The following is a 20,000-nucleotide window of genomic DNA, read 5'->3' as shown; positions in this document are numbered from 1 at the left end:
CGATACAGCTTGTGACACCAGTGACATCGCAACTCATTTCTACAGTTGAGTGAACTGGGGCAACGTGAAATAAAGTGTCTTGCTCAAGAACACAACATGCAGCCCGGTTCAGGATTTGAACTCACCACCTCATGATTGTGAGCCTGACACTCTAACCACCAAGCCATGCACCTTCACAGAAGTTGCCCACAGGGGGTTACGGATATTTGAACACCATACCTCACAAATTCCAAGTAGTGCTCTGTACCATTAAGCTAAGCAGTTTCAATCCCGAAAGGGTGAAAGGCAAAGTCAACCTCAGCGGAATTTGAACTCAGAATATGAAGACTGACGAATTACTAGTAAGCATTTTGCGCAGCATGCTAATGATTCTGCCAGCTTACCACCTTAATAATAATAATAATAATAATAATAATAATAATAATAATAATAATAATAAAAAAGATTGACGTAACTCTTCACAAAGGTAAATAGTCAAGACGAAGAGCGCGATTCGATTTTCTCTTTTTTTTTTTCCAATCATCATCATTTTTAGTAAACATAGGGTGTCTTTAATAATAATAATAATAATGACAATAATAATAATGACAATAATAATAATGACAATAATAATAATGATAATAACAATAATAATAGCATCAAAAATAATATATACTGACAATAATAATAAAGTTCCTTAATCACCAGAGTTTGGTTTTTACTTGTAAAAAATATTTTTTCTATAAATATTATTATCATTATTATAATAATCATTATCATTACTATTAATATTATCATTACCATTATTATTATTATTATTATTATGATTCCCATTATTAATGAAGCAATATTATAATGATAGTAATATTTTAAAGGATCAGTTTGTTGAAAAGATAAAAACTAATTATTTTCTCGTAAATCTTGTTTCCATCAGCAGTTTGTCGCATTAAACCCAAATCTTCTACAATTTCTCCATAAAACATCAACCATTATCCACACAATCATTCTAATTATAATCATTAATACCATCATCGTCATTCTCAGAGGATGAAGAGAGGGCACTTGCCCTAGTGGTCAGGGCAACCATGGTTTTGTGAGGCTTCAGCGAGCTGCCCTTGGAAGTCTCCATCTTTTGGAGAATTCTTCATTATTGAAATTTCTATTTGCTGTTGTTCTTTACACAAACTCCTTTATGCAAGAAATCCCACCTGTCTCACCCTCTACCATTTCCAATGGTTGCTGAAAACCTTTAGGGGTTAATAAAGAAAGCATTATTATTATTATTATTATTATTATTATTACGGTGGTGAGCTAACAGAACTGTTAGAATGTTAGATGAAGTGCTTCACAGTATTTTGTCCGTTGCTATGTTCTGAGTTCAAATTCCGCCTAGGTCGACTTTGCCCGTCATTCTTTCAGGGTAGATTAAATAAGTACCAGTTACGCACTGGGGTTGATGTAATCGACTTAATCCCATCTCCCAAATTTGAAGCCTTGTGCTTCCAGTAGAAATTATTATTATTATTATTATTATAAGGCAGTGATCCAGCAGAGTTGTTAGTATGTCGCACAAAATGCTGCTATTATTACTACTACTACTACTACTACTACTACTGAATGAGAGAGAAATACATGTCATGAAAGTGACACTGGGGGTATAAATATATGAAGCCCAATATATTCATAAATATATGAAGCCCAATATACCCATCATAGCTACCCATCTGATAAGGGCACACCAGGCATGTGCATGCATCAGAACCATATGTGCATGACATGGTGATTTCATATCAAGAGAAACAGCACATGACCTTGCAGGTGGGGCTCAGTTAGAATTTTCTTCAGGTCGAGTAGCCCATCCCACTCAAACAGACCCTGAATAAGGTTTGTTTAAGGATGTTGAACAAAACACCCATGTTTCCAAAGGTGAATTATCCGAACCCCAAAGAATTCCTCTCAACACATGGCTATGATGCTCCCCAACTACTTCTGCTCATGATCAGAGATGCACATTTCGTCAGCCACCAAGGGACATGCTCAACTGGTTAAGGTCAAACAAACTGTGATATTGAGCAGAATATTTGCTGTAGGCCATCTTTTATATAAAGACAAAAAAAATGTACATGATAACACTTCCAATCAGTTCAGATCAGAAGCCATGAAAGCCACTGCCTGGTTCTGCATCAGGGCATTTATCATCATTATTATTATTAGTTATATGAGTTTAGTAAGCAGTATGTGTTTCTGTTTAATGCAATCAGTCTTTGTGATGTAGAAACAGTTTCACAATACAAATTTGAAATCCTGAAAAATGGGGTTTGGAGATTAAGTTAATGTGTTTGGTTTATTTGATCAGAAGGGGACAGATTTAAACCGAAACTCTATTCCTTTATTCCTAGATTAATGGTATATAATATATTCAATGAATGGAATACACAGAGGAGAAGACTTGAAACCTAACGATACAAAAGCAATTAATATAGTCCGTCCTTGGTTACATATGTCTCTTTAATTAATAACACAAATAATTTGAGGGAGAAACATGAAAATAGGGATATTTTATAAACATTATTATTGAATGTATAATTGAAATGGGAGCAAGACAATATTCAGCAGTAAAGAGTGATTTTATCTATTATATTTATATGTGATGGGCATGTACAATATATATATATATAGACACATACATATATGCTTGTGTGTGTATATACATATATATATATATACAAACACACACAAACCTTATATATACATATGATGTATCAATATATATATATATATATATATATATATATATATATATATATATATATATATACACATACATATATATAAATACACACAAACATATATATATATATATATATATATATATATATATACATACACAAACATTATAGATATATACACAAACATTATATATATATATACATATGATGTATCAACATGTCTCCTGTTTATAGGCTCAATAAAATTTTCTAAACAGAATCAATCAGGATATTTGATCAAAGGTATTTCAGAGTGGTTAATAGTTTCTTTCTTCTAAACATTCCATAAATTATCAAAAAGTAGAAAAAAAAAAGTGAAAAAAAAGAGAGAGAGAACATACCGCAGCTTTATAACAAAAGTGCAATAAAAGAGCTACTTTTATTATTTTATTGCCAGTAATATTACATTTAAGATACATACATATATATATATATATATATATATATATATATATATATATATATACATTTTTATTAATATTTAGCAAAAGCATAAAACTCACAGTCCTTGAGTCACTCTGTTGCTTCCGCTAAATATTAAATACAGATATATATATATATATATATATGTATGTATGTATGTATGTATGTATGTATGTATGTATGTATGTATGTATGTATGTATAGGTACAAGCATGGTTGTGTGGGAAGGATTTTGCTTCCCAACCATATGGTTCTGGGTTCAGTCCCACTGCAAGGTACCTTGGGCAAGTGTCTTCTACTATAGCTTCAGGCTGACCAAAGTCTTGTGAGTGAATTTGGTAGACAGAAACTGAAAGAAAGCTTGTTGTGTGTGTGTGTGCATGTGTGTGTGTGTGTGTGTGTGTGTGTATGTGTGCATGCATCTTTGCGTCTGTGTTATCGTCCCACCACTACTTGACAACCAGTGTTGGTTTGTTTGTGTCCCTGTAATATAGTGGGTTCAGCAAAAGAGATCAATATATATGTAAATTACAGAAGTATCGATGATAATTCAAGACCCTACAAGATCTGGGAATGTAAAGATGTAAAGCCTTCCCTTAGAGAAGCATAGGCCCACAAGGGAAGTAGAAGAGAGGATGCCTGAAAAATATCTAAAGGAAGGAATACTGAGGCAGAGCTGGGAAAACAGGGATAAGCAGGAAAGATGGCCTTGAGTCAACAACAGTGGAAGAAAGTTGTCAATGGCCTATGTTCTATAGGAAGTGAAGGGCTTAGTATGGATAGGGCAAAGGATAGAAGCCAAACTAATACAGACCACCTCTTCCCAGAGGTAAAAAGGGGTTTGTGCAGTGCCAACACACCTACCTTTGAAAACAATATAAATTGCAGAAGTATCAATGGTAATTCAAGACCTTACAAGATCTGAAAAATTAAGGACTTCCCTTAGAGAAGCATAGGCCCACAAGGGAAGTGGAAGAGAAGATGCAGGGAAAATATCTGGAGGCAGGTAGGGCTGGGAAAACAGGGATCCAATTTAAGAGTAGTAGAAAAGACAGCCTGGAGTCAACAAAAGTTGTTGATGGTCTTTACTCAAGAGGGAGCAAAGGGGCTTCAATAAATGAACACATTATATGAGACACAAACATTATTATGTAAGGCACAAAGGCAATGAGCTGGCAGAATCGTTGTCCCCTCCATGTTTAGCCCCTTGTGGGCAATAAAGAAATAAGAATTGTTAGCACGCCGGGCAAAATGCTTAGTGGTGTTTCGCTTGCCGCTATATTCTGAGTTTAAATTCCGCCATGGTCGACTTTGCCTTTCATCCTTTTGGGGTTGATGAAATATGTACCAGTTACATACTAGGGGCCAATCTAATCAACTAGCACAAAATTTCAGGCCATGTGTCTATAGTAGAAAGGATTATTATGTAAGGCACAAAGTCTCTCTTGCCTGTGTTTGTCTTGCTACAAAATAAATTGTTTTGCTGATATTTGGTGCCATAGTAGGGCTACACTTAATTCCTTATATATAATGTAGCGAAATTCCTATGAAACCGACAGCAAACTGGAATATTCTCTGTGGATTAATGTCGATTTATGGAACAACAATAGGAACAGAATAAATTCTATAGGATGATCAGGAATTTATCTAAGAGATGTGAAACTACTTGTGTTCAGTGATTTGGAAGAGCAGATTCTTACAGACATTTCCAAATATCCTGGTGATTCCAACTCATTTATAAATGAATGGCAAGTGAGTGTTTACACATGCACAAATAGATATACACACACATATACACAAACACACACATATACACAAACACACACATATACACAAACACACACATATACACAAACACACACATATACACAAACACACACACATATATATATACATATACAGAAAAGTGGGCATTAAAATGATAAAAAGAAATACACACACGGAGATTCATGCATACAGACACACACACAAACACACACACAGATACATACATATACACAAATTTCTGGTGTAAACAGCAAGGAAGCTACAGAAGTACTCAATACTGGTTGGGAGCATGGAATAATGTTTCCACTAGGAATTTCTCGTTCTTCATCCTCAGACCTGAGAATGAGGAATGAGATAATCTGAATAATCTGATAATCCGATAATCCGATAATCTGATAATCTATCTGAGATATATATCAGAGCATCAATGTCCATTGTCCATGCTGGCATGGATCGGCCAGTTCAACTAGAGCTAGCAAGCTGGGGAGCTGCACCAGACTCCCAGAGCAACGTGAAATGAAGTAGACAGATAAAAGATAAACGCAATGATGGTGACAGTGGTGATGATGATGATGATGATGATGATGATGATGCAATGACGACAACAATGATGATGATTATGATGATATAAAGACAATGATGACAACAATTAGAAGACTATGATTTAAAAAAAAAGACTGCTCAAAAGCACTGTGCTCTATGCATCCCAGGGATTGAAACCACAATCTTAAAATTGTGAGTGCAACACACTAATCACTGGACCATATACACACATATACATTCAGATGTACATGTATGTATGTTGTTAGCAAATTAATATGATGCAAACACACATATACACACACACATAAGTATGTACCTATGTTGTATTGTATACATATGTTACCGATTGGCTACAGTTAATACAATTTCATATGTACATGTGTGTGTGTGTGTGTGTGTGTGTGTGTGCATGCTACCAATTTTACACACCTAATAAAATGTATTTCATATTATACACACACATACACACACAGGAAAGAGAGAAAGTGTGTCTATATGCATATAAATATATATATACATACATATACATATATATACACACACACATACATACATAATTATATGCTACAAATTTGACACACCTAAGATGTATTATACATATAAAACTTATATATATATATATATATATATATATATATATATATATATATATATACACACACACACACACACACATTACAAATGTAACATACCTAATAAGATGTATTTCATACACACATACACATGTCTCTCTCTCTCTCTCTCTCTCTCTATATATATATATATATATATATATATATATATATATATATACATACACACACAGGAGTACTTGTATATAACTATATGTATGTGTGTTACCAATTTAACATAGCTAATAAGATGTATTTTTATCATGGAATCCATGAAGTAATAGAATTTCGCAGAATATTATTACACCACCATAGTAGAGGATGGAACTGTTCCAAGTTCTAAGCAATGGAAGAGTCCAATTATAGTAACACTAAAATACAGAAGTATCAATAATGCCATTTTATTGATCTTTTCTCACAAAGCTCATTTTTTTTTTACTTTCTCTATTTTTTGCTAATTTTTTTGGAGTGGTTTTTTTTTGTGTGTATGTTTTCTTTCTATGCATGTCGCATAAAATGATGAAAACAGAAGTAGCAGACCAAATAACGTTGGTAGCAGACCAAATAACGTTGGTAGCAAACAGACCGTGGAAGCAGCTAAGATGTAGGGTACCTATTTACAGCCAGGTGGACAGAGCTAGTGAAAGTTTTGTTTATGAGATCTTGTGTCTGTGACTGCCTCGTATTACAACTGTTCAAGTTGTAGAAAAAGGGTTGCGCAGTTAAGAAGCTTACTTTGTAACCATGTAGTCTAGTAGTTTTGAGTTCAATTGTACTGTGTGGTACCTTGGGCAAGTGTCTTCTATTATATCTCCGGACCAACCAGAGACTTGAAGGAATTTGGTAAACAGAGACTGTGTGGAAGCCAGATAGATAGATAGATAGATAGATGAGTGTGTGTGTGCTTTAATCCAAAATGGAGATGAACACCAATTTCTCTGAGATCAGGTTGAAAAATTGTTAAGATATTTTAACATGAAACCAATGGTAGCCTTCATACACAAATAAATAATCTTTATCCACCAATGCTATCTTGAACACTCATAAAAGAATTTCTAGGTGCAGGCATGGCTGTGTGGTAAGAAGCTTGCTTCTCAACCACATTGTTCTGGGTTCAGTCACACTGCATGGCACCTTGGGCAAGTGTCTTCTGCTATAGCCTCAGGCCGACCAAAGCCTTGTGAGTGGATTTGGCAGATGGAGACCCGTAACTTAGCAGTTCGGCAAAAAAAACCGACAGGATAAATACTAGGCTTACAAAGAATAAACCCTGGGGTCGATTTCTTCGACTAAAAGGCGGTGCTCCAGCATGGCCGCAGTCAAATGACAAACAAATAAAAGAGTAAAAGAATCTGCAAACAAGTAAAATATTTTGCCTTTTATGCAGAGTAATCAGAGTAACCTCCGTAGATTTATTGAATTAGGTGCATATTTTGCCATAAAAGGAAAATGTTGCTATCAATTTATTCAAGGTAGGCAATGCCTACCTTGCGTATCTAGGCAGCACGTCCCTAGTATACCTATATATATATATATATATATATATACATGCTTAATCCAGAACCATGTGATTGGGAAGTAAACTTCCTACCATACAGCTATACCTGCACCTGTGTGTGTGAGTGTGTGTGTGTGTGTGTGTGCATGTGCGTGTGTGTACGTGATTTTTGTCTCCTTCGCAACACATCACAGCAGTGATGACAATGAGAGAATGATTGATGATGACAATGGTGGTGACGATGATGGTGGAAGTGGTGGTCATGATGATGACAAAGCTGGTGATGATGATGATGGTGGTGGTGGTGGTGGTGAGGGTAGTGGTGATGGTGATGACAGCAGTAATGGTGATGATGGTAGTGATAATGATGATGGTGACGACGACGACAGTGGTGATAGTGATGACGGCAGAGGTAGTGGTGGTGGTGGTGGTGATGACAATAATGCTGGCTTTAGGCCATGCATTTCGTGTGGCATCTTGGAGAGTACAAATGGAATAAAAATAGCTCAACAGAGAAAGAGAGAGAGAGATAGAGAGATAGAGAGTGAGAGAGAGAGAGAGGGGGGAGAGATAGGGAGAAAGAAAGAGTAAAAGTTGGAGAGTGTGATGTGCTGGAAACTTTCTTGAATTACTATTGGACCGTTAACATTATTATTATTATTGCTGTTGTCATCATCATCATCATCATCATCCTCATCATCATCATCATTATTATTGTTGTTGCTGTTGTTGTTGATGTGATGGTGTGAAACGTTTGAAGTATTGATCCAACTGTGTCATGTTAATGTTAAACAGAAGCACTATTGACATTTTGTTAAATTCATTTGTTTCAACTTTCTCGCAACACATTACCGAACACTCTGCATTCTCTCTCTCCCTCTCTCCCTCTCTCTTGCTCGCTCTTCTCATCTCTTCTCTGGTGGTATTTTGGTGGCTGACTCTAAGAACAACAACAACAATAATAATAAAAATAATAATAATAATAACAATCACATACATCTTCTCACCAACCTCAAAAAGTGTAGAAGTTTTTATGCTTAATTTTTGGGAGTTTTTTTTGGAGGTTTTTTTGGAGGTTTTTTTTTTTTAATGTTCAGAAACGGTGAATTTACCATCTTCGTTTTCCAATGTCAATGTTAGCATAATTAACGCAACACATTTCAGAAGATGTTAGTTTTCTTTTATTATTATTTTGGTTCCTTGTTTGTTTTTTGGGTTTTTTTTTTTAATCTTTTTAAACTTTTGAGAAAAAGAAAAGGAAACAAAAGAAAAACAAAAAAAAAATAACAAGAAGGAAATCAATTTTTCCTTTCATGTACGGCCGACAGGGTATGTGCTCAACCTTGACTTTTGCAGCATTACATGGATGACTGATTAATTCACCCAGCCTTGCTACAAAGAAGAGTGAGGGGTGGGGCTGAGGGGTATAGAATTAAACATTTAACCCTTTTAAAGACAAAGCATATAAATATTTCTCACAGAAAAGAATGAAACATAACCAGTTTCAAAAGATATGGTGTAAAATTCTGTAAAAGAATTTCTAGGCGCAGGCATGGCTGTGTGGTAAGAAGCTTGCTTCCCAACCACATGGTTCCGAGTTCAGTCCCTCTGCATGGCACCTTGGGCAAGTGTCTTCTACTGTAGCCCAGGGCCAACCAAAGCTTTGTGAGTGGATTTGCTAAACATAAACTGAAAGAAGCGAGGATGTGGTACATGTGAAGTATTAGCAGACACTCAGGGAAGGAAAGAAAGATGGTTTAAAGTTTCAAGCAGATGCTCTTCTTCGGAAACAAAGGAAAGTCCAATAGAAGGGAAGACGGTGGAAGAAAATGGCCAATGATTCACATATGGGTGTGTCTTTGTGTCTGTGTTTGTTGCCCCACCACCACTTGACAACCAATGTTGGTGTGTTTACTTCCCCATAACTTAGCAGTTCGATAAAAGATACCAATACAATAACTACTCTGGAAAGTTCCGGATTTTGGGTAAAATATAGGAGGATCAGTTAATTATGATTTTATTCAACATATTCCCCTCTCAGATTCACAGTTATTGCTGTGGTCCTTCAGTTTTTCGAAGCCCTGTAAAAGAACTCAGACGGTTGGGCCTCCAGCCAGGCCTTTCACAATATCCTTAAAACCAGGAACTGTTTAGCATCCCCTCATGTGTGTGTGTGTGTGTGTGTGTGTGTGTGTGTGTGTGTGTGTGTGTGTGTGTGTGTGTATATATATATATATATATATATATATATATATATATACATACAAGGGGGTGCTGAAAAATTCCTGGCTTTGGGCAAAAGAAAATACAGGAGGATCAGTTAATTATGATTTTATTCAACATATTCTCCTCTCAGATTCACACATTTATTGCAGCAGTCCTTCAGTTTTTCTGAACCCTGTAAAAGATCTCGGATACATGTATACACAAACACAGATCCATAAATGCTCAGTTATTAAACCACATCAATACACTAATTGCTGAAATATTTCAACAACCCACTCACACACAAAAAGAAGCAGTTTAAAGACAGAGTGACATTATAAGCTGAGAGCATAAGAGAAGATATCATAGAATGGTACCAATATTTCTGCGTTCTAAGCACCGGAATATAAACACAGTGGTTCCCTATTTCACAGATTTACAGAGACAGGAATATTCAATGGCTTTGAAAGATGCCATGAAAGTGTAACATAGTAACACGCACACACACACAGACATACCTACATAGATATACATATATACACACATATACATGCATATATATTTACACATATATTCATATACATACACATATATATGCATATACATACACATACATACATACATATACATACACACATATATATATATGCATACACATATATATGCATACACACATATATGCATATACATACATACACATATATAAACAAGTATACAAACATATAGATACATATATACACATACATATGTATATATATACATACATTTGTAATGTATACACACACATATATATACATATATATATATATATATATATATATATATATATATATATATATATATATGCATATATATATATATATATATATATATATACATATACATATATATATATATATATACATATACATATACATATATATATATATATACATATATATTTCTTCATGTAAACTTATTTATACATTAAAAGTAGACTCTATAGAGACATTTTTTTTAAAATTTTTAATCAAAGAACACATTATAATGCAAATGTTGTATACAGTCTTCAACCTCGTTAATGAGTCTGCAGATGAATTCACTTTGTAATGTAATGAAGCAATCAAGCACACACATCTATATAAAAGCATAGAAAGTTAGTCGAGATGACAGAAACGATAAAGGCCAAAGTTGTTGGCATCAAACACTGACTTTCCAACAGAATATTTGCAGAATGTCAAATTTACATGATAAAACTCTTTAAAATATAATATAAAAGAAAAAGAGCGACAGACAGAGGAAACAAAAATATATGAATAAGTCTACGCAGCAGAGAAAATTTGACTGAAATTAAAACATTTCTTATAGAGTAACTAGTTTCATTCATTTTCCATGTTTAAATATTGCAATTTTAAATGTTATTCTAGTATTTGATTTGGATATTGTGAAGACATCTTTTGTAAGAGAACACAAACCTGGTCGATTGAAACTATCATATAATGGTCTACTTCTATTTATATTATTAATAGTCTGATCAATGAAAATATGTAGGGAGGGGTACAGCTATGCGGCTGAGAACTTTGCTTTGCATCCACGTGGTTTCAGCTTTGGTCTCACTGCATAGTACTTTTGTAAGTCTCTTCTGCAATAACCCCAGGCCGACTAAAGCTTTGTGAGTGAATTTGGTTGATGGAAACTGTATATACATAAGTGTGTTTGTGTGTGCCTTTGGGTTTGTCCCCACCATTGCTTGATAAGCAATGTTGGTTTGTTTACATCCTTGCAACTTGGCAGTTAAGGAAAAGAGGTCAAATAATAAAAGAATTAACGAACAATTGTTAGATTGTAACCGAGAATATTTGGGCATCGCAGCTGAGTTGGCACAGTTACTTCTTTAGTTACCTTCTCGAATTATGCCGACCCACAAGGGCCAGTTTCTCAGTTTCATGGCGTATATATTCCCCACCTGGATGGGACACTGGTCATCACAGGATTACTGGTCCAGGAATCGAAACCAGAATCTTACAATCATGAGTCCAACAGTCTAACCACTAAACCACATGCCTTCACAAAATGAAGCTCCTTGGCAAGTAACATAGATGGATAGGGCGATATAAATTCACCCCTGGACAGGACATTGGTCAGTCATAGGATTACTCATTTTTGCCAAGTAAATGGACTGGAGCAATGTGAAATGAAGTGTTTTGCTTTTATCTTTGACGTGTTTCAGTCATTGGACTGCAGCCATGGTGAGGAGCTGGCATGAAGGGTTTAGCTGAACAGATCAAGCTTAGTACTAACTTCTTTGTTTTTTGTTTTTTTGTAAAGTCTGGTACTTATTCTTTCAATCACTTTTGCCAAACTGCTAAGTTATGGGGATGTAAACAAACTAACACCAGCTGTGGCGAACAAACACAAGCACAGAGACACACACATGCATACACACACATACACATGCACACACATACTTGTATACATTTTTGCTCAACCCATACCAGCAGTCCAGCCCATCCAGCATGGAACACGGGCATTAAATGATGATGATGATTTTGTGTCAGAGAGGCAATGACTGGTGACCAAAACCTTCGGCATTGTGCTGTGCTTGAGAGGACCCATCAAGCCAAGTACACTCATGCTGGTGGCATGTAAAGAACACCTTTCAAGCATTGGACCTCACAGAGGCAAAGTAACTGAGTTCCTTTCGAGCATTGGGTCGCACAGAGGCAAAGTAGCTGGGTTCCTTTCGAGCATTGGGTCGCACAGAGGCAAAGTAGCTGGGTTCCTTTTGAGCATTGGACCTCACAGAGGCAAAATGGCTGAGTTCCTTTCAAGCATTGGGCCTCACGGAGCACTGCAAAAGGCAGTGCTCCAGCATGGCCACAGTCAAATGACTGAAACAAGTAAACGCATATATATATATATATATATATATATATATATAGAGAGAGAGAGAGAGAGAGAGAGAGAGAGATAGAGAGAGAAATAGAGAGAAAGAGAGAAATAGAGAGAGAGAGAGAGAGAGAGAAAGAAAGAAAGAGGTAGGGCTCCACTCTTTCTCTTCCTGCAACATTCTAACAACTTGTGTGTGTGTACCAAAATATCTTTACCACTGGTTTCAGTCGTAGAGCCATGCCCATGCTGGAGCACTAGTGGCGTTTTTGTCAGTTACATCAAAGACTGTATTTACTTAGCCCGGGGCTAAATCATTTGCTTAACGAAAGGTCAAGTTCACCTACATGTTGAGTTACGTCCCCTGTTCCTCACACAGATGTAAATAACACTAGGTATTTATAGCAGGATACAACAACACACAGACACACACACATGTTCATTATCGTTCTGTCCATTTTCACACTGAGTCTTTTCATGTTATATCTCAAACGAATATGTGCATTTGTGCTTGTATATTTGCATGTAGATGTGTACATACTTGTGTGTGTGTGTGTAGATGTGTGTAGGTGTGTACATACATGTATGTATGTGTGAAGTATTCCAGTGGCTGACGAGTTCAAAGAAAGCTGTCTTGCCTCTTAGAATAAAGAACTCAAAGATAGGTCTGAGAGCAAATAAACATTTGGTCATAAAAACATTTAAATGTTTATATATACATATATACATATATATATATAGTTGAAATTTATAGAATATATATTTATATATATGCATACACACTTTATAAATATTTATAATGCACATGTCTGTTATCATCATCATCATCATCATCATCATCGTTTAACGTCCGCTTTCCATGCTAGCATGGGTTGGACGATTTGACTGAGGACTGGTGAAACCAGATGGCTACACCAGGCTCATATATATGTATATATGTTTGTGTGTATATGTGTGTGTGTGTGTGTGTCTGGGTGTGCTTGTACCTCGCCACCACTTGACAACTGGCGTTGGTGTGATTCCAACCCCATAACTTAGCAGTTTGGCAAAAGAGACCGATAGAATAAGCCCCATGCTTAAAAACTAAGTACTGCGGTTGATTCATTCGACTAAAAATTCAGCATGGCCACAGTCTAATGACTGAAACATATATATATATACACACAATCATGTTTTGAGTTCTATTTTTCTTGTTTGCATCACCAGATATATGTATATATATATATATATATATATATATATATATATACAGGTGTGCATGTGTGTGTGCATATATGTATGTGTGTGTGTGTGTATGTGTGCGTGTGTATAACACATACATGCAAGGCAGACTTCTGCAATTTCCGTCTTCCAAATTTCATTCAAAAGTCATTATATATAAATAGATTAGCTATAGCGTGTGTGTGTGTGTGTGTGTGTGCACGTGCGTGCATTTAAACATCTATATATATATATATATATATATATATATATATATATATATATATATATATATATATAAACACTTACAGGGAGGTGTGTCTGTATGTGTGTAACTATGTAAGCAAGTCATGCATGTATGTGTAATGAAATGTATAGTGAAGCATTAAAGAGATAAACAGAAAGATGTGTGTGAACACCTATAGACAGGTGTGTGAATGTGTATGTGAGTGTGTGTGTGTGTGTGTGTGTGTGTGTGTGTGTAATGGAAAACATTTACAAGACTAAAGATAAACAAAATAGAAATATGTATGTGTGTGTGTATACTGAATACATGTGTATGAGTACCTACAGACAGGTGTGTATGCACGTGTGTGTATATGTAACAAAATGTTTGAAATATCAATAATGATAAGATTATGTGTATGTGTGTGTGTATGTGTGTGTGCATTCATGTATGTGCTTGAATGTGCACGTGTGTGCATATATGCATAGGCATGTGTATGTATATGCATGTATGTATATGCATGTATGTATATGCATGTATGTATATGCATGTATGTATATGCATGTATGCATGCGTGTGTATATGTGCCTGTGTGTGTTTGAAATTATGCACGTGTGTGAGTATGTGTGCATGTGCATGTGTGTGTGTGTGCATACGCTTACTGAAATACATGTATGTACATTAATAAGAAATAAACAGAAAGAAATGTGTGCATGTGTTTATACTTAAATATATATATGTATATATATGTATAAACATCAACCGGTAAGAATGTATGTGTGTGAGTGTGTGTGTGCGCGCGCATGCGTGCACATGTGTGAGTGTGTGTGCATGCTTGTGCACATGTGTACGTGTGTATATGTGTCAGATATTATCCGAAAGTGAAACAGCAACCACAACAAAATAATTAGAAAATGGATCCGCAGTTGGCTTCAACAATGGCTATTTCAGTTGTTTGATCAGCAGAACCGGTTGAGTATCCCACAGACGTTCATACCGCCACCCCACTCACACACACAACTACTACTTACTCCCTGAAGCTCACAGTAAAATCTAATTACTAATTAGCTGAAGGACATGTGTGCCATTACTGAACTAGAAATAAATAGACACTCTCCAAACAACAACTTGCTCGTTAAATTACATTCTCAGTAGTGGCCGAGTACTCCACAGACTCGTCTACCTTTAACATATTCTTTGATAGGGTTTGGCATGGCTGGACACTCGACATTTATGTGACTGACATAATCTGTTCTCTATTTGATAGGTTCTCACATGCAGCTACTGCCTACCCCAGGGGTTTTCAACCAGAGTCTGTATGGGCCATGAGTTTCTGTATAAAAATGTTTGGGGTCAACAGATACAATAAGTAAACTGGGGGTCTACTGTAATTTTTCAGGTGCCTTGAAAAAATTGGTTATACATCTACAATAAACAAAATATTTTAACCATTTTTATACAAGTTCTAATAATATTTAGTCATAAAAATACAATAGGAATTTTTAAGCATCAAATGGATATAGGGTACACCCATTAAGATAGGAATCAAAGGGGTAAAAAAATGGTTTGAGAACCCCTGGTCTACCCGTATTTTATTTCATGTATTTCTGTTGACCCTGAAGCTATGGTGATAGAAAAACATCATCCAAGGTGTCACATAATGAAATTGAACTTGGGTCCTTCATGCCTGCAAACGAAACTTCTAAACCATTTTCAGTGCAAACCTCTTAGCCAATGGTTTTTAACCTTTTTAATATCTGGGTCAGATCCAAAACCTGTTTTTTTTAGGGGTCTGCACCAGAAAAAGTAAAACAGAAGTCAATTAGAAAAAAATTTATATTTATGTAGAGTGAAAAACCATGTGTGTGTGTATCAATATGTCCAAGGGCCATATGCATCCCTGGGAGCCATGATTGAGAACTACTGCTCTAGACTGTAGCTCTACCAGTTAGAAATAACAGCTAAATCTTCCTCGTATTAGATCCTCTAGGAAGTATTTCTACCAATTAGAAAACACATCCAAAACCTCATGTGATGAAATTAAACCTTGACTCCTCGTGCTTACAAAGAAAATCTATAAACTATTTACAATCCAAGCCTCTAGGTCAGTGATTCCCAACCTGGGGTCTGTAAACGCAGTACTGGGTGTCCATGAACTAAATTCGAACTTTTATATATATATACACACACACACACATGTGCACATAAGGATACGCATATTAAAAGGGGGCGGTGGAAAAACTAATTTAAATAAAAGGGTTGGGAACCACTACTCTAGGTAGTATGCCTCTACCAGCTAGAAATAACAGCCAAATCTCCCTCACATCAAGCCTTCTGAGTAGTAGCTCTACCAGTTAGAAATAACCGAATTTCCCTCACTTCAGACCCTCTAGGTAGTAACTCTACCAGTTAGAAATAACAGCCAAATCTCCCTTACATCAGGCCTTCTAAGTAGTAGCTCTACCAGTTAGAAATAACAACCAAATCTCCCTCATATAAGACCCTTATACCTTCAGCAAAAAACAATAGTTATATACCACTAATAAACAAACAAAAAAAGACAAATGATAAATAGGATGGGCATGGATAGAATGACCCCAAGCAGGCAGAGCTGACCGAGGGCTAAACAAGAACAAGTATTATCAACAACAACAGCATGAACAAGACAACACTCACCGAGAGAGTACTTTTTCCACCTGGAGAACATTGTCAATGAAAGTGTAGAAACACAACCGTTATAGTATAGTATGTGTGTATGTGTTTACATGTGTATGTGTGGTTGGATGTGTGTGTATGTGTGTATACACATATGTATGTGTGTGTGAGTGTGTAGATGGATGTGTGCGTGATTACATATGTTATATATGTCCGTCTGTGTGTGTGAGTATAGTTGTTGGGTGTTTGTGTGTATGTTTACAGAAATGTATGTGTGTAGATTGATGTAAAGATTTACGTGTGTGTGTGTACAGGTGGTGTGTGTGTGTGTGTATACAGGTGGTGTGTGTGTGTAGACTGAGGCGTTATAATCCAAAGGTGTAAAGTTAGGTTCCTGTCGAGATGAATTAAAAGTTGGCAATGTAGAACAACACCGATAGAAATAGCGTGTGTAAGTATATGTGTGTGTGTGTGTGTGTGTGTGTGTGTGTGTGTGTGTGTGTGTGTGCGCACGTGTTTATGTATATGTGTGTATATCTGTGTATGTGTGTATATATGTGTGTGTGTGCATATCTATATGTGTGTGTATCAATGTGTGTCTATATATGACTCAATGTGTATATGTAAGATGAATATACATATATATATATTTATTTAAGTCCATATGCGTATGTATGTGTGTATATATATATGTATGTATGTGTGTGTGTGTATCAATATATATTCATGTAGGAGAGTATAAATATCTTTATATTTGTGTATGTGTGGGCATATATATATATATACATGTGTGTATGTATGTATGTATGTATGTATATATATATATATATATATATATATATACATATACACACACACATGCACGTGTGTGAGTGTATATATGGGTATGTCTATACGAATATGTACGTTTATCCCCCACCCATCACAGAATCATTTCACAGGGGTAACATGAAATGAGGTGCCGAGTGCATCATGTGCTTATTACACAAGTGTTGTTTTAGTAGTAATAGTAGTAATAGTGGTGGTGATGGTGATGATGGTAGTAGTAGTAGTGGTGGTGGTGGTGGTGGTGGTAGTAGTAGTAGCAGTAGTAGTAGTAGTAGTAATTGGAGTTACAGCAGTAGCAGTCTCAGCATCAACAGGAGGATATTTATTTCACAGGATGTCCGATTATATTCTCTGCTGCTGAAACTACATGATGGCTGGCTGGCTGGCTGGCTGGCTGATGATGTGGTGGTGGTGGTGGTGGTGGTCATGGTGGGAGCAAGGAGGATGCCATTGAATGATTCCTCCTCAATAAGGTGGAAGAGAAGAGACCAGATGAAAATCAATGTGTGTGTTTGTGTGTGTGAGTGTGTACATGTATTATTCCAACAAGTGTGTATACACACACACACACACACACACACACACATATATATATATATATATATATATTCACTCTCATACATTTATATTCAGATTTTAATAAGCCTATATATATGTATATATATATATATATACAAAGGTATATACACATAATAGCATTGAGAGCTGTGTGGTGGAGAAGACCATTTTACCATTTTGATACCATGAGGCTTCAGGTTCGATCCCACGGCTCAGCATCATGGACAAGTTTTGTGAATGAAATTGTGTTTGTGTCTATAGATGAATGGGAGGGAGGGAGGGAGGGAGGGAGGGAGGGAGGGAGGGAGGGAGGGGGAGGGAGAGAAAGAGGGAGGGATTAGACAGACAGACAGACAGAAATTTTTGTGTATGTTTATTCTTTTTTTCTTTTGTTTCAGTCACTTGACTGCGGCCATGCTGGAGCACCGCCTTTAAGTGTTTTAGTGAAACAAATCAACCCCAGGACTTACATTCTCTCTCTCTCTCTCTTTTTTTTTTTACGCCTAGTACTTATTCTATCAGTTTTTTGTGCTGAAATGCAAAGTTACAGGGACATAAACACACCAACTATCAAGTGGTAATCGTGGGGAACAAACACAAACACATAGACACTCACACACACACACACACATATATATATATATATATATAAACACATGAGAGGCTTCTTTCAGTTTCCATGTACCAAATCCACTCACAAGGCTTTGGCCAGCCCAGGACTATAGTAGAAGACTATAGCCCCGGACTGAAACCTGAGACCATGTGGTTGGGAAGCAACTCGAGGTTCCATTCATCACCTGAAAGTGTTTCATGTTTGAAGAATGGTTCATAAACCAATTTGTTTGTAATGAGAAGAATTCATAAACCGACGTTTCACTCTAACTACCGCTCTCTAATATTTGTCCTTTGCTCTCCTAGCAGATAACGATGAGGATGATGACGAAGATGATGAAGATGATACTGTTTGTGTCAGTCATTGGTTATGGTTAAAGTTAACACTTTCTTTGCACTGCTCGACTGATTATGCAAATGATCAAGTCGTGACCAACTCCACTAGGTATTTCTTCCACATCTTAGCAACACTCCCTGAAGGCCCAGATGCCTTCGCAACCTTCATATCTTTGATTGCACTATTCACTATATTGCTGTCAACATTCAATAGCCGGTCCCTCTTTTGAGTCTACTTGGAACAGCCCCTCCACCTCTCTCCCTCTCTCTTTTACTCTTTTACTTGTTTCAGTCATTTGACTGTGGCCATGCTGGAGCACCGCCTTTACTCGAGCAAATCGACCCCCAGGACTTATTCTTTATAAGCCTAGTACTTATTCTATCGGTCTCTTTGTGCCGAACCGTTAAGTTACAGGGACGTAAACACACTAGCATCGGTTGTCAAGCGATGTTGGAGGGGACAAACACAGACACACAAACATACACACACACACACACATATACGATGGGCTTCTTTCAGTTTCCGTCTACCAAATCCACTCACAAGGCTTTGGTCGGCCCGAAGCTATAGTAGAAGACACTTGTCCAAGGTGCGACACAGTGGGACTGAACCCAGAACCATGTGGCCAGTAAGCAAGCTACTTACCACACAGCCACTCCTCCACCTCTCTCATGCATTCTCTTCATTTCACAACCCCTTGTCATAGCAATTCCATACCGTTTTCCCCGTTTTGACAGTAGTGAAAGCGTCCCGTACCACTATCATTCCATACACATTCTTACTTAATGATGTTTCAGTTTTCTCAGTCGTACACCACCTTGCAACACACACACACACACACACAAAGAGAGGGAAAAAGACAGAGTTTGAAGAAGTAAAATACCGACTATTTCCTTGGTTTTGTTGTGTGTTGTGTCTATGT

The 20,000-nt window shown here is 36.4% G+C and overlaps 1 protein-coding gene across 17 annotated transcripts in view; it reads right to left on the bottom strand.

Annotated features, from left to right (window-relative positions):
• Positions 1 to 20,000, bottom strand: part of LOC106883233 (ras GTPase-activating protein nGAP) — a 567,079-nt gene that overhangs the window by 447,710 nt on the left and 99,369 nt on the right. For 2 of the 17 annotated variants that reach the window (XM_089339035.1, XM_089339029.1), the window contains exon 1: positions 16,765 to 17,736. The exons of 10 other annotated variants lie outside the window; for them this stretch is intronic. In XM_089339035.1, the coding sequence (XP_089195161.1) occupies positions 16,765 to 16,795 (31 nt within the window). In that variant the 5' untranslated portion in view covers positions 16,796 to 17,736. Of the gene's footprint in view, positions 1 to 16,764; positions 17,943 to 20,000 lie in introns of those variants that run through there. 5 more of the 17 variants (XM_089339027.1, XM_089339042.1, XM_089339030.1 and 2 more) reach the window with 5 other exon arrangements.

This window comes from Octopus bimaculoides, chromosome 21, assembly GCF_046866305.1.
Source record: "Octopus bimaculoides isolate indiv1 chromosome 21, ASM4686630v1, whole genome shotgun sequence".
In the NCBI taxonomy this organism is placed as follows: domain Eukaryota; kingdom Metazoa; phylum Mollusca; class Cephalopoda; order Octopoda; family Octopodidae; genus Octopus; species Octopus bimaculoides.
This window is presented reverse-complemented; position numbering and strand designations above follow the sequence as displayed.